The 16,514-nt window shown below is 43.6% G+C and overlaps 1 protein-coding gene across 1 annotated transcript in view; it reads left to right on the top strand.

Annotated features, from left to right (window-relative positions):
• The window catches only part of LOC144819544 (uncharacterized), a 745,296-nt gene that overhangs the window by 130,135 nt on the left and 598,647 nt on the right, over positions 1-16,514 (top strand). The window contains exon 7 of the mRNA XM_078677385.1: positions 15,045-15,191. Within this exon, the coding sequence (XP_078533511.1) occupies positions 15,045-15,191 (147 nt within the window). The remainder of the gene's footprint in view (positions 1-15,044; positions 15,192-16,514) is intronic.

The raw sequence follows: 16,514 nt of genomic DNA, 5'->3' as shown, positions 1-16,514 counted from the left end.
TATCTCAATAAGCTTGCATCCTTTTTGTGTCCGTGGAACTGAATAGGTCTACGTTGTGCTCCTTATGAAAGGGCAGAATCCCATCACTGGCACTGAGTTTACCAAATGGCTGAAGTGAGCTGACTCATTGCTTCATGCTATGTGCCGTACTGGCAGAAGAAAATGTGAATTGCACAACAACAGAAAAATGGATTAAGAGTCTTAGCTACAGAAACGACCGTATACATAAAAATATTTTATTTAATGTTAGTAAAATCTAAAGGCCTTGGTTCACTCCAGATGTAATAAATGGTGTTTACCTTAAAAGTTTGAATTCATTTATTTTAATGACATGGACCTATGGTGTGGAAAAGGGCTATGACAAATGTTTTTTCTGGCTTTGTAGCATAACCATGTGGCTCTCTTGGTGGAATGTCTTCCTCCAGCCTCACCTCACTGACAAGCCAGGTTCACTTGTCAGCTTCAACAACATGTTTACTGCATGCATGATGAATTGCTCTGCCTATCAAACATGAACAGTTTGATTATTTTTATGGACACCAATCCACTCCAATGCATGCAGAAAATTAACTAGAACCATAGCTGCCAAGCAGCAGAGCGTCACCTTCTGGAACTAAAGAGCAAGCCTTTATGACAGTCATGGAGGAAACAATGACTCAACGAATATGACATTTTAGGACCTTGAATTATGGAGTTGTATCTATGGAGCTACAATTGTTCAAAAGAAGATAAGGAGTTTATAGAGATGTTGAGTGTCACAAGAGGCTCGGTTGCAATGTGACTTTTTTCGAAAGTACATACGTGAGTAGCACTGGACTCACAGAGGCTTCAAAAGCACTGGTAGGAAAAGGTACGGTGGAAAGATGTTTGCATCATTCGTTATTATCAGCAGCCTAGCAAGATGGAGTGGAAACAAAGCAGACAGCCCTGGCATCAAGTTGTGGATCAATGAGATGGTGTCCTTTCTTTGGCCCCCTCAGTTAAGGCGATCTGCCAGTACCCTGACGTCAAATCAAAGGTACTGAGGAATTTGACAGTGCTCAGCCAATCAATGAGCTCATCAGCTCTGGGGATGGGGTGTGCGTTGGTCCTAGTGATGGAATTGAGATCTCGGTAGCCTACGCAGAACCAGAGTTCTGGTCTGGCCCCAGGCAGGGTCGCCTTTGGTACCAATACCAAAGGGCTGGACCAGGGACTGTTAGAGGGCTAAATCACACCTTATGCTAACATCTAGGAGACTTCCTTTTTAATGCTGGCTCTCACCCTGTCTGGCAATCTATAAAATGTGTTCTTTACAGAGACACTGTCTCCTGTGTCAACATCATAGAGGCACAGATGTGTAAGCCAAGGGGTGAGTGAGAACAGTAGGGCAAACTGTCACAGCAACTGGTAACAGTCACCTCACTACTCTGGAGTCAGGTTGGCAGAGAGAGTGACACCCTGCACTGGCTCATCAGAATCCTGTACAGAGAGGAGATCAGAGAGAGGTTTTTTCTCCTCTTCCACTCCATCATTTGTCACTAGGAGAATGCTCTCTTCGGACCTCTCGAATTGAGGCTTTAACCTGTCCACATGGGGCACCCTTAGGGGGTTCCTAGGGGTCTGGAGGTCCACCAGCTATGTGGCCTAAGCCTTCCGCTCCTTGATATCATTTGGACTAGTCCTGCAGTCCTGGAGAGTTCTAGCCTCTATTGGTTCCATGGCCCATACCTTTTGGGCAGGCTAAAACTCTACTAGTGTGACGGTTTGGTCATACCAGAGTTTCATCACCTCTTTGCTGGACTAAAGAATTATTTTAGCCTTCTTCCAGAAGAGATACATGTGGTTCCGTAGGCCAGCATGTAGCTGACCACCTTCTGGGGGGCTTCCTGGGAGCTTGCTCTCACCCCTTTTTAACAATGCTTAGAGGTCCCCTAACAGTGAGGTCAAATGATCTGAACCGTACTCCTTTCTGTGGCATTGCCCAGTAGGTACATAGAAGACATGGAAAGAGGATGTCCCAAGTACGCCTCATGGGCTCAGGAAGGGCCATAATCATGCTCTTCATGGTGTTGTTGAATCTTTCAACCAGACCATGGTTTTGGGGGTGATAGGGTGTGGGAAACTTGTAGGTTCCCAGTCTTCCCACATGCACTTCATGTATGCTGACATGAATTTAGTGTCGCTGTCTGACACTACCTTCTTGGAGAACCTAACTCAGGTAAAGATCCCCATCAGAGCTCTTGCCACCAAGGGCGCAGTCACTGTTATTAGAGGAATGACCTGTGGGTAGCGGGTGGTATTGTCCACCAAGACCAGGACAAACCTGTTGTCTAGGGGTGTCTAGGGGTCCAAATGTCCAATGACATTGATGGCAACCTTTCAAAGGGGGTGCTGATTATGGGAAGTGGGATCAGGGGAGCGTTGTGCTTTTTCCCTGAATTACCAATGGCCGGACAGATGGGACAGTTCCTGCAGAATATGTCTGAGGCTGTCTTCATTTGGGGTCAATAGAAGTGGGAGACATGTCTGGTGAAGGTCTTGTCTTGCCCCAAATGTCCTGCCAAGGGGATGCCATGAGCCAAATCCAGTAGGAAGGACTGGTAACTCTGAGGGACCACCTGCACTCGGGCTTTCCCAGCACCAGGAACCTTAGGCTTGCTATAAAAGAGATTGTTCTCCCAGTAGTTCAGGTGATCCCCGATGACTTCACCTGCTGTATGGTCTGATGCCTGGCACCTCAGACCCTCAAAAGTGGGACACTCTTTCTGCACTTTGCGGCAGAATACCTCCCTGGTAGGCCCACCCTCAACCTGTCAGCTGGCAAGCTCAGGAAGTTCACCTAGGGTGGCAATGTCTTCCCGGTTGGGCTTGTGGGCCTCTTCCTCATGATTAAAAACATTTTCATCTGGGTTAACGGTAAGGCTGTGCGGGTACTTCCTCCTGTTTAGAAGGTATCTGACACTAGGTCGATTACTTTTGTCGATTCCTGGGAACTCCTGGGGATTCTTCCTCAGGGACTCCATTAACTTATAATGCAAGAACTTTAGGGCCCAGTTTCCAATGCCCCTTACTCCTCTCCTTGGCACCTGTCTGGACCATTGTTCCAGGCTCCCTTGACTCCCTTTTCGGCTAGCCATGGCTTGTGTGGTTGTGCACACCTACTCAGGTAATCCCATCATCTCCACGTGAGACCTGAGCTCTACCTCCCTCCAGGCAGTATGCCTGCAGCTCATTGCCTAACAGACAATCTACAGCATGGGTTTTAGCCTTGATGTCAGCACCTCGGATTTGCACTGCATTGTTGTTGACCTCACAGTTGGGCCGAAATGCCAAAGCCGAACCTCGCGGTCCAGACCTCGGATTTGCAGCATTGTCATCAAACCTCCCATTTAGATCCTGCATATTCGTAGAGCTGTGCAGGGTTGTCTCCGTATCAGCACTGCGTCCATTCCGATCGAAGCAGTGGTAAGAATGCATTGATTTTGTAGCAAAACAGCTGCAGAACCCACTTCTGATGCCCACAACTTGGAGGGTCGCTTCAGGCAAGGATAGGTCTCACAGGAGGCAGAGTCCAGCCATATCAGCAGGATTGCAGGAAGTCTTTTGTGTCCCTGAGACCTAAGAAAACAGGAAGCAACCAAGCAAGCCCATGGAGATCAGTTGGAGTGAAGGCAATGTCCAGCTCTCCTTCAGCAGAGTCAGGGAGCAGCAGAGCAACAAGCAGAAAAGCAGTCCTACCAGAAAAGCAGTACAGTTGAGTCTTTTGAGCAGCACAGCAGTCCTTCTGACAGAGGCTCAGTTCAAGATCCAAAAGGGTCTGATTTGTGTGGGTCAAGGACCCAGTACTCATTCTCGAAAGTGCCTTTGAAGTGGGGGTGACATCGAAGACTGGGCTCTGAAGTGCACGCAATCCCTTTCAGCCCACACCTGTCACCCAGGCTAACTCTGTGGGGTAAATCAGTGCTTTGTGTGTGGACAGTACACTACCTAGGGAAGTGTAAGTGTCAGCCCCTCCCTTTTCTCCCTGCCCAGGTAGACTCATCAGAATGCAGATGAATGCAGATGAGTGATCAGAATGCAGATGAATCTCATCTTCCTGTGTTTATGGATGTCTAGATGGAATGCACAAGGTGTAGCTGTCACCCAACCTAGACATGTATTAGAGACAGGCTGTATGGCACAGAAGAGCTAAGAGCAGATACATGTCCACTTTCTAAAAGTGGCATTTCTAAAACAGTAATGCCAAATCCAACTTCACCAGTAAAGAGGATTTATCAAGAACATTCCAAACATATGAAACATTAAAAAGATACTCCTCTCTCACCAGGATTTACCTCTTGAAAGTGTATTAAGGAATTCCCATGTTAGCCCATGAGAGGAGTAGGCCTCCCAGCAGTTAAAAATGAAGTTGACTGTTTGTCACTTCCAGGACATGTAAAACATACCGTTTACTTACATAGTACTCTGCCCTTTAGTTTGACAAGGGCCTTCCTAAGGGGTGACGACTTATATGTAAAAAAAGGGGGAGTTTAAGGCTTAACAAGTAATTTTAAATGCAGAGTTGAAGTAGCAGAAAACTGCACACCCAGGTCCTGCAATGGCCGGCCTGAGACAAGTTTGAAATCCCACTTGTGAGGGTGGCACAATCAGTACAGCAGGCCCACAAGTAGAATTATATTTACAGGACCTGGGTATATGGTATACCACTGTACAAGGGACTTACTTTCAGGTAAATTAAGTAGTATTTCAAAGTGGTGCAAGTCAATCATAACATGTTTAAGAGAGGCAGCATGTGTACTTTAGCACTGTTTAACAGTAGTAAAGTGCTCAGAGTCCTAAAACCAGCAAAAAGAGTACAGTTAAATAGAAGGAGGCAGACAAAATGTTCGGGAAAGGCCACCCCCCTAAGGCTGTCAAGTCTAACAGTAGTCAGGTGTCTGACTACTGTGTAGTTTTGGGTGTTCGTATACTGTTTTAGTAATGTATTGTTATGTTATGTTATATTGTGTTACGTTACTTATTTTTATGATTATGTGTAATGTATGTGTAGTTTTGCAAATGTAATGTGTTTTGCAGGAGGGGTTTTCTTGTATACTTTGTAGGTTTCTCTCTGCGAATGTGCCCTATGGGCATTGGGAGTTACCATTTTTTTAAGGAAATCTCTTTTGGTTTATAATAGCTTATGATGGTATTTTTTTTTTTAAAGAAACCACATTGCACAGATAGCTAATTTTTCACATAGAATGGGGGGAATTGTTTGTTTAAAACTGATGGCTGTTTTAGTACGGTTTTTAATCACTTTTATATCGTGCACCCTACACGCTGAGTTGAAGCAGATTGGGTTAGGGGAACCAATTGGATTACTGGTGGGCGGAGTCTGTGAGGCTCCGAGCCCTCAAAAGCTGGTGGCATCGAGGACACGCAGGCTTAGAGGTGACAAACTTCTTTTGAAAGAAACTACATTACCCAGATAGCACATTTTGCACATAGAGCTGGGGGATATTGTGTTTTAAAACTGATTGTTGTTTTAGTATGGTTTTTACTCACTTTTGTTTTGCACTCCCTACGTGCTGAGTAGAAGCAGATTGGTATGGGGAAACCAATCTGGTTATTGTTGGGCTGTCTGTGAGATCTCCGTTCTCACAAAGCTGGTGGCACCGAAGACCCACCTGCTTAGAGGTGACACACTTCCTTTTTAAAAAAGAAACTGGGACGGAGCGATTAAGAGTCTGATGGAGATGACGGGGAGGTTAATACAGAAACCCCCTACAGCTTGTCTTTCAGGTTTGATGACCCATACAAAGTCATCCAAACATGTATGTTCCTTCATTGACTTGGTGTTTAACTTTAGCAAAGAGATGCATCACTTTGTCTTGGAAGGCAGTGATAGTGCCTCTGATTCAATACTGGTGGATGGACATATTGAAGTAGTCATACACAGAAATTATAGTATTGTCAGATCCTCAGGGATGTAGAGCCAAGGAAGTATGATTCTTGATATGGGATACTTAATAGAGGTGGAGGCCCCTTGAGCTGATGCCACACACATAAGGACTAAACATTATAGGTTTTTACTCTGGGAGAAACTCAACACACCACATATAATTGGAAGTCACTGATTAATAGGTATACAGTGCCTAGACATTGGAATAACTATTAGGATGGAACATGTCAGGAGAAATTATTCTGGGTTACAAAACTTAGGGCCCGTTGTAGGTAATTTTATTTTACCGATTCCTAAACACCGAATTTTACCGATTCGGTATTTAGGAATCGGTAAATATGATGTAGGTAAAAAATCGGTAAAATTTACCGATTCAGTAATATGCCTTATTACCGATTCGGTAATAAGGAATACATTCCCATTCATTCCTATGGGCCTTGAGGCCCAGAGGAATGAATGGGAAGCCATTCACTATTACCGATTCTGCATTTACCGAATCAGTAATAGTGGGAGCATATTCAAGGGTGGAATGGTGTCACATTCACACCCTGTTGCACCCCTGAATCGTGAATGTGTGCACATGTGGCGCACATACATGCCCTAAGGGCATGTATGTTTGCCATATGGCACCTTGAAATAAGCAAATTATTGCTTTTTTAAAGGTAATCGGTATTTACCACCAACTTGTAGTTGGTGGTAAATAACGAATCCTTAAAGCAAAAATGCACTCACTTAAGTGCTACCTACATATGTTTTAAGGAATCTGTAATTTACCGATTCCTTATTTTAAGGAATCAGTATTTTACTGATTCCTTAAAATAAGGAATCGGTAAATTACCGAATCCTTATTACCAGCCTCCTACATTAGAAAGGGCTAAATAGCGGTCGGTAATGGGAAATTCACCGATTTTCGGCCGTTACCGACTAGTATTTAGCTACCTACATCTGGCCCTGAGTGTGAGCAAGATGTATTTGAGTTTGTTACAGGGTTGTTTATTTTTCATCCTGCTACATTATATTGATTAGTTGATATATTCAAAGATCAATATGGAAGATGATGTATAAAGGTTGTTGGCTCAGGTGATCTAATTGATGGGGTCATGGCTCCAATCATGCCCTCCTTGTATTTGCCCATGACTGCACTTTGGTGGTAATGCTGACATGTATGTCGATTGAATATACACCTTCTACCCTTAAATATAACATTTAAAAAATACAATATGAATGAAGAGCTCCATTACAACTTGCTTAATAATACTGTATTGTTATTCCCACTCCAAATATCACCAGTGCCACGATCATCATTTCAGTATTTAGGCATAATGTAGTATTCTTAGTTGTCCTCTGAAAATGCCATTAGAAGTTTGGAATTACTACAGTAATTATACACCTGATTATTATGGTAATTCTCTATTTTAGGGCCATTATCGACCCGCAAATGACACTAGCTCTAAAGCTGATTAAATGTCTGTGTAGGCATGGCTAGCGGTAATACAGTATTTTGAATTCAACAGGAAACTTTGTATGGAGTAAAATCCGGAATAAATGGCCCTTAATCCCCTTAGTTTGAGGACCAATGGTTAGTGGGACAATTTTTAACTCAATATATACATATATCTGATATTTAGGAAGATCTGCATTTCCTGCAAGCTAGAGAAGAAAAATTAATGTATTTGAAACACAGCTACAACAGCCATCCAAACATGCACAATTGGTGTAAGAACCTGTTCCAAAAAGCTTCTGGATGCCATGGCTCATGTTTTTGCATGTTGACAGGAGTTTTGTGTTGGAGCAAGCCGTCCAGTGGTTGCCAGTGTAAGTGCACCAAGATGGAGTTAGATGCACCTCTACCTCTTTGAGTGATAGGGGATGTGTTCACAGCGTATATGTACTGAGTGTGATTTGAGTCACAGTGCCTCCATTCTACTGATATGGGCCTGCAGTGGCATGGCTGAATGCTCTAGGTAGTGTTGATATTACGTGAAAAGTGGTCTTCTAGCAAGGCAGTAGGCGGTACATGATAGCCTACCTCCCTTGTTAGAACTGGCATCTTTTGTTGTGGTTTCCCTTCTTTTTGCTTCTACCTCTTGTTTGTGACTGTGTGCTGCATTCCGTTTAGCTGGTTTTAGGACTCTGAACACTTTATCACTGCTGACCAGTACTAGACTGCAAGTGCTCCCTGTGTAAAATGTATTGGTGATTGGTTTATCCATGATCGGAATATTTGATTTACTAGTAATGCCCTGGTAAAGTGCACTAGGTGTGCCCAGGGCCTGTACATGTACATCAAATGCTACTAGTGGGCCTGCAGCTCTGATTGTACCACCCACAGGAGTTGCCCTGCAAATATGTCTTACACCTGTCACTGCAGTGTATGTCTGTGCAGTTTGAAACTGCCATTTTGACCTGGCAAGTGCACCCACTTTCCAGGCCCATGCCTTCCCTTTTATTACATTTAAGTTACCCCTAAGGTAGGTCCAAAGCCGCCCCATGGGCAGTGTGCAGTCTATTTAAAAGGTAGGACATGTAGTTGTGTGTTTTTTTTCATGTCCTAATACTGAAATACAGCTAATTTGTTTTTTTTACTATTGCAAGGATTATCTCTCCCATAGGGTAATATTGGGATTGCCTTGAAATATCTTTTAAGTGTAATTTCCCATTGGGAGCTGATAGAGATTTAGAGTTTGGGGTCTCTAAACTCACAATTTGAAAGCACATCTTTTGGTGAAGTTGTTTTTTAAATTGTGTGCTTGAAAATGGTACTTGTAAGAAAATGGGCATTTTCTTACTTAACCATTTTGTGCATCTGCCTGTCTGTGGAATCCACGTCTGGGTTCGGATTACAGCTGGGACCTTTCTTCTCCAACGCATATTTTGTGAGCTACTGGCAGCTCTCCAGCTACCTGGAAGTAGCTATCCTTACTATAGCTAACCCTACTAACTTGGAAGCTATTGCTTGGCTGAAATAATTTATTGAGAGTGTGTATTTAAGGTGAAACTGTGTTTATTTTCAGAACTCATGAACTGATATTTTAAGGAAATGGCTGAATTTACAAAATATATTGATAGCTGACATTTGAGTGATAAATCATGTGGCATTTAGGAGACGTTTTGCATATGGTATTACCTTGGTAGTAGAGGCATTGCAGCTATGGCTTACCCATTTAGAGGCAATTCATACTGACAAAGCCTTTTTTACATTACTGCTGGCAACCATGCCTGATGCACTGAGGTGATCGCTAGTAGTAAACTGCTAGAAACCTTTACATATGATGGCCACTATTACAATGTTAATAATATTAGGAACTCTCAATGAGCTTCCTTGAACATAAGTAGCTGTCATTACGGAAAAGGTTGGAGACCCTGTCTAGACCATCACACAAAGGGAGCTGTGGTGTGCCTTGCATATCCTAATGGGCCATCACCAGGCTGGTAGGCATTCCTGAGGTAAAGTGGGAGAGGGGTTGTCACTGACACCTGAATACGGCTACTATGCCTGCCCTCACACAAATGTGTCTCCACCCCCCTGTAGTGTGTCTGACGCCAGGTGTCAGGGAAAGACAGGGTCTTGTGCACTACCAAGACATTCCTTTGAAGGTTGCTAACTTAAAAAGTATTGGACCTCTGACACTTTCAATCAGAACACTTACGACTGGGGACATTCTGCTAGGAAGAAGCTGACACTCTGCACGTTGCTTTATTCTGCTGGCCTGCTGCTTATTGCTTCTGTCCTGGGAGGGAAAGGGCTGGACTTTGCTTTCTGAATCCTGTTTCCAAGGTTCTCCAGGGGCTTGTGCATGCTTGCTTCCTGTTAAGAACTCTCAGGGCCATCAAAGACTTCACCTGCATCTTGCTAACAGCACCTAGACTTCTCTGCTGGGAGTCCTGATTGCCAAGTGGTGCCCAATCCAGTTCCTGGGCACTTGGAATCTTGTGGCTGGTGTTGCAAATCAAGAAAAGCAAGATCTATGCCGTCAGTGACGACTGCCTGCCGGAGCCAAGGGCACTGCTTGTGAAGATGACAGTGCACCGCCCGACTTACACCGCAGCCCTGGTGTTAACAATGACAGCAATTTATAGACACTGACTTCGCCATCGAGGCTGCTGCCTGAACTGGAACTGAGGGCACCGCTCTTGAGAAGCACGACACACAACCTCAACTTACACCACAGTCCTAACCTCTCCAACGACAGTACTTTGCACTGACGCCATACTGCTGCCTGCACCGGTTCCGAGGGCACCGCTCATGAAGAACACAGTGCACCCCCTTGACTTACATGGCAGCCCTGACGCCTGTCGACAACAGTGTCTCAACTGCATCAGTGCGGAGTCAATAACTGATGTAGGTGACCCACCAAACTCCTCACCACCGCACTGTTGTAAGGAACCAACGACTCGCGTCCAATGCCGCATCACCTCCCCTGTTCGCAGTAAGAAACCAACGCTGTGCTGGCACCAGCGACACCTCAACTTCCCGTTGCCATGAAACATCTTTGTTTTCATCGTTGTCAAGGTACTGTTACTGAGGGTTCCTGTGACTCCGTAGCTGGCCCTCGCTTCTCTCTGTCAGCGCCAACCTGTTGATTAGATCCTGTCACAATGTCGGGATAGCCCTGGTTGGAACTATTGTTTTCCAGAAGCTATATTTTCACAGTAATCTTTCTAAAATGGATATCTTTATTTGTGAATGTTGTATTTTTGTCTTGTTTTGCTCAAATAAATATTGGTTATTTTTCTAAACTGGTGTGGACTCATTTTGTAATGTTTTGACTGTGTTACTGTGTGTGTATGTACAAATACTTTACACATTGCTTCTCTGATAGGCCTAGCTGCTCGTGCCAAGCTACCAAGAGGGTGAGCAGGGGTTATCTTAGCTGTGTGACTCCCTTACCCTGACTAGAGTGAGGGTCCCAATTTGGACAGGGTGCAATGCACTGCCCACTAGATGCCCCATTTCTAACAACCATAGGTAAATTTTTAAGACATTTGAAGACAATAGTGAAGCAGGCCCACTTAGTGCTCTGTTCTTCTATGATGATTGTGAACATGATCTCCAAGGCAAAGACAGGAGACCGAGGGAAGTCTGACAGAATAAAATAACTAAAGGCAGGCAGCTTCTTATGAATTCATTCTTATTTTAAAAGCAGACAGCTTTACCTAATACACACAGAAATAAATAGGATGTTGTTACACTAACTTTGTCACTCAACCTTCGGAAACCTATCTGATTACCACCCTTAAAAATCCAATTACCTTAAATGTGGCTACCAATTAATAATGGGAATGAGCTTCGACATTGCAGCAGTACGCATGTGTTTCCTAATGCAGATAGAGCAAGAATATAGTAAGCTGTAATGTAATATTTTCCTGTGTTGAAATGCCAGCCATCAACCTTAAATTGTCACCTTGGGAACAGCATAGAGTTAATAGAGTAAGTTTCAACTTTAAGGTCCAGTGCTCGAACCCTTGAATTAGATAACGGAAATGTTCTTGAGGGACACCTGGCATTGAAAAGGGTTGTAGATGACTCTGGGATGGCTTGTAGTATTAGTTGTGCCCTCTAGGAGTCTCATCCATGTGCAGTTAGATGTGTACTGCTAAAGAGTCCTGATGGGACTTTCTTGGCTTCCCTAGAATTCCTTCACCAGCTTAAAAAACAGCTGCAACATTTACAAAGACATAATGACCAGCACCCCTGACTATCTCAGAGATGAGTTCCCTATCTCTGGGAGTCTTGTTGCACTTACAGCCAGCAACCAATCAGACTGCAGACTAAGAAGTGTAAAAAAGTAAAAACATGGCCGGAGTCCTTTTCCATATATGCACCAGGATCTGCAACAACATCTTTGAACCCATCAGGACCCTGCCCCAACACTGATCCAATTCAGGAAAGAGTTTAAGACACACCTTTTCAAAGAACACTACATCACAATGCATTGATAGTCCACAAACCAGCTACCTCTCCTATGGCTCATTGACTTTATGTTCTTTGACATTCTACAGTGCTTCACTCACCTATGGCTAGGTTTGTTATTTTCAAATACTGAGTGCATAAACACATACATACATAAAATGAGGCAAAACGCAACAGGCATAGACAAATAAGCAGGCACCTGATGCTATCCCACTGCTAAATAGGTGTACTACCACCTACAGGACCGGCAGGATATGTACGTCCCTGTGACATTGGATGGCATCCATACACCTTTCATCCTTATTCTCTCGCTCACCAGCATTTCTTCTAGAAAGGGGTACCTTTAGTTTCTAACCCTGTGTGTCAGACTGAGACAGAGCTGAGAATGAAACGAAGCCCTAATGCACAATATACTGACAAATAATGGAAACCTTGTATAATGGCACACATCCTTTTTGCCTTTATTTGTTCCCTCATTGTTTCACGCACCTATCTCAGCATGAATTAATGTCCGTTGGTTTTGTTTGTTTGAGGTGGTCTTTAAATAAGGTAATGATATGGTAGTGGGTTTCCTAAGATAGTGGGCCTTCTAACCGATATAAAGAGACAAGTTATGTGGACAATGTTTCTTATCTGTAAATCAGAGTTATATGCTCTTGGTATTTTGATAAACTAAGAAAAATGAAATGATGTTTATATCTCATTTGTATATGTAATTATCTCAAAACAAATCAAGCTAGGTAGGGGAGGGCCTGAGGGGAGAAGTATTTAAAGACTCTTTAGGTACCTTGTCCCCCAACTAAGCAATTAACAACAAGAAAGGTACCAAAAGTCTGTACACAGGAGCCTAAATAGTACTCACTCTGTAAAACAAAACCAACAGGTTAATGTACAGGTCATCACAATCCAAATTGACGTGTGATAGCAGGAGAAGAGAAAAGAACCAGGAAAAAAGCCCCAAGAGTGCTTGAGAAAATCCCCATCAGCCCGCTCAGTAGCGGAATATCGTCATCTGGGTAGTATGGTTGACAAAAGTAGTGTCCAGAGTGCCCTTCCTTAGGAACAACCCAAGGCTAGCATAACTTGGACCATTACGTTGACCCTCAACCAACAGAGATGCAGACTGAAAAGGGTTAAGTTGCAGTGCTCATAAAAATGTGAAAAAAGGAAAAGAAACAAAATTCATAATCCAGGTGTTCTAAAAATACCTACCTTGATGTCATGAAAAAACTTTATTGGGTCTGACCATCAAGGTGGTATGGTTAAAAGCAGAGTGAACAATAGCATGCAAGGAATTGCTATTCACCATGAATCTTATTCGGTCGACATGTTTCAGCCTTCATCGGCTTTCTTCAGGACCTATGATGTACTACTGCAACAACGAATGTTTGTGTGAAAGGAACTTACTGGGTAAAAGAATCTCAATAAGTGGTTCAATACTCCAAAATCAGGAGTAGAAAGTCTTCTCCCAAATTCTAGGGAGGAAAAACCTCACCTCACCTGGCACTTGCTCACAGTGAAGGAGGCCACGCACTCTCCGTCGTTGCCTCGCTCCAAAAATGTGGAGCGAGGCAACGACGGAGAGTGCGTGGCCTCCTTCACTGTGAGCAAGTGCCAGGTGAGGTGAGGTTTTTCCTCCCTAGAATTTGGGAGAAAACTTTCTACTCCTGATTTTGGAGTATTGAACCACTTATTGAGATTCTTTTACCCAGTAAGTTCCTTTCACACAAACATTCGTTGTTGCAGTAGTACATCATAGGTCCTGAAGAAAGCCGATGAAGGCTGAAACATGTCGACCGAATAAGATTCATGGTGAATAGCAATTCCTTGCATGCTATTGTTCACTCTGCTTTTAACCATACCACCTTGATGGTCAGACCCAAGAAAGTTTTTTCATGACATCAAGGTAGGTATTTTTAGAACACCTGGATTATGAATTTTGTTTCTTTTCCTTTTTTCACATTTTTATGAGCACTGCAACTTAACCCTTTTCAGTCTGCATCTCTGTTGGTTGAGGGTCAACGTAATGGTCCAAGTTATGCTAGCCTTGGGTTGTTCCTAAGGAAGGGCACTCTGGACACTACTTTTGTCAACCATACTACCCAGATGACGATATTCCGCTACTGAGCGGGCTGATGGGGATTTTCTCAAGCACTCTTGGGGCTTTTTTCCTGGTTCTTTTCTCTTCTCCTGCTATCACACGTCAATTTGGATTGTGATGACCTGTACATTAACCTGTTGGTTTTGTTTTACAGAGTGAGTACTATTTAGGCTCCTGTGTACAGACTTTTGGTACCTTTCTTGTTGTTAATTATGTAATTATCTCTTCAGAAAATAACTGCAGCCTAAGTTAGTCACATTGTATGTGACTCTTACCTTTATGTTGCTAGGATACAACGGGCCTAAGTCGGACCACTGGTGCAAACACGAGTTTGCACCAGTGGTCCGACTTATGTATTACAACTACAGCTATCAGGCCGCCATAGGGCCGCCACAACCGCCAGGGATCTCTGATCGCTGGTGGTGAGGTGGCAGTCTGAGTTATGCAATATGCTGGTGGTGCCACGGCAGCACCGCCAAGCAGATTATGAGTTTCCTCACCGCCACAGATTTCATGGCGGTGAGCCAACCATGAAACCTGCTGCAGTGAGGAAACTAAAGGGGCCCTACAGCACCCCCTGTTTCCTCATGCCCTGAGAATGCATGCCGGGGGCACATGGTCTGTCCCCCTGTCTGCATGCACCCCCTTTCCTGTACTGTATAGACTGCACAGTCCATGCCGTACAGGAAAGGGCTTTGGAGTGCCCATTGCAGTGTCTTTTTCACTGCTGTGCGAATGCCAAAGGACCCCTCCCAAACCACAAGAAAATTCGTAATCTGGTCGGTGGCTGGAAGTGAGGTTTGGCATTGTGGGAGCATGGTGGTGGTGTGGCGCGCGGGTCCACTCCCTCACCACCAAACTTATGATCAGACCCTTAGTGTCTTCATCTGGAATGCAACAAGGGTGTTTTAAGGCACAGCGGGAGGAATTTTTTTATATCTAGCAAGCAATAATATGAGGTATAAGGACGAGTAACCTAATATGCACAGCTTCTTACATAGAAAGAGATCTTAACCTCAGATGTGAATTTGATTAGAAAATTTGTATAAAAAAACATTTCTTCAGCACTTGATACTTATTTTTGTATTTTCTCTCAATAATAGGTACCTTAACATGGCAGAAACTAGGCACCAGTGGCATTGCTCCTCGCACCCTCAAACACAGTTCTGCAGTCCTGGGTGAAAATATATTTGTTTTTGGTGGAATTCAACATGGCAAAGTTTTCGATGATCTGTTCATGTTTAATACAGGTACGTAAGTCAACAAGCAGTCTTGACATATGAACATAGAAGGTCTGCCATTCTTACATAATGTACATTTGGCCAGTGTTAATGAAGAGATGCGTTGCGTAACCTGCCCAAACATTGTCATTCTTACTAGGATGATGGTTCAACAGATAATGTTAGGGCCTGCCATATAGTGCACACTATTCAGTGGTTTGGGGTCACCCAGGAAACGTCTACGGTTAAAGGATGAAGTGGGATGATATTAAATTATGTTGAGATGTAAGACAAGGGTAGAAGGTGCAGTGCAGAAACATGATTTCCCTACTGAAGAAATCGATCCGCTAGATTCAGGGATGAGTCAATCATAAATGAGGAAGTTGCTGTTTAACCCATGAAATGCCTGTTTGACATATGTTTGTGCAGGTGGTTGATGAGATCATGTCAATCTAAGAAGCCTAATGATCTTCTTGATTGAGAATCTGATTGCAAATCCTCCTGATACGAACATCATTATTCAAAACATAAGTGAAATGTTGACTTATGTCGAGTCACAAAGAGAGACTTTACAATAGGTAAATATGGGTGAATCACTCTTTACTATGAATGGCTTGAAACACTGTTTTTGAAAATGTGGACTTTGTGCTACACAGAGTGAGTATGTTGTGCGTATAACTGTCTACAACACTTGCTGACATGTTTGAGTGCATGCCATGTTACTATTGCTAGTCAGTGGGAGCAGCATGAAACAAATGAGTTTGGCCACAGCGCTAACATGCCTGTGGCTTTTGCATTCGTGGTATCCTGCGCCCTTTCTCATGCGGCCTGGCAAGCATTGCACTTTAGGTGTCATAGCCAGGTACATTGGTATTGATAACCACATTCTGTGGCAGTGCAACATAGTGGTATGTTGGTCGTATATTGCGGTGCCATGTGACATTATCTGCTGTGGCCATTACCTACTTATGGGGTTGATATGGACGAGCCTGTCACGTGTCCACAGTACAGCTTGACGTATTTATTGTGCATTTGCTATTCTTGATTCTACAGCCATTCTGCATACGAGACATTGGTTAAGTCTGCCCTGTTTGCATTTGTGGGGACTCAAGTGTGAATTCCTTGTGCGATCCTGCACTGATGACCCCTGCAGGTCATCTATGGTTACAGTTGTGGGGTACAGTGTATACAATATCACGTGCTTCATGTATGCAAATTATTATAGTGTGCTTACCATGATGCAGATAATTATCTGTTTTGTGTTGCCGCGCCATGAGATGTTCATAGCTGAGGCTCCGGACATTCTTGGGTCTGGCTAGACATGATGTTAGCAGTCTTGAGAGAGTTTACAGT

The sequence above is a fragment of the Lissotriton helveticus genome, chromosome 2_1 (assembly GCF_964261635.1).
Source record: "Lissotriton helveticus chromosome 2_1, aLisHel1.1, whole genome shotgun sequence".
Classification (NCBI taxonomy): Eukaryota; Metazoa; Chordata; class Amphibia; order Caudata; family Salamandridae; genus Lissotriton; species Lissotriton helveticus.
This window is presented reverse-complemented; position numbering and strand designations above follow the sequence as displayed.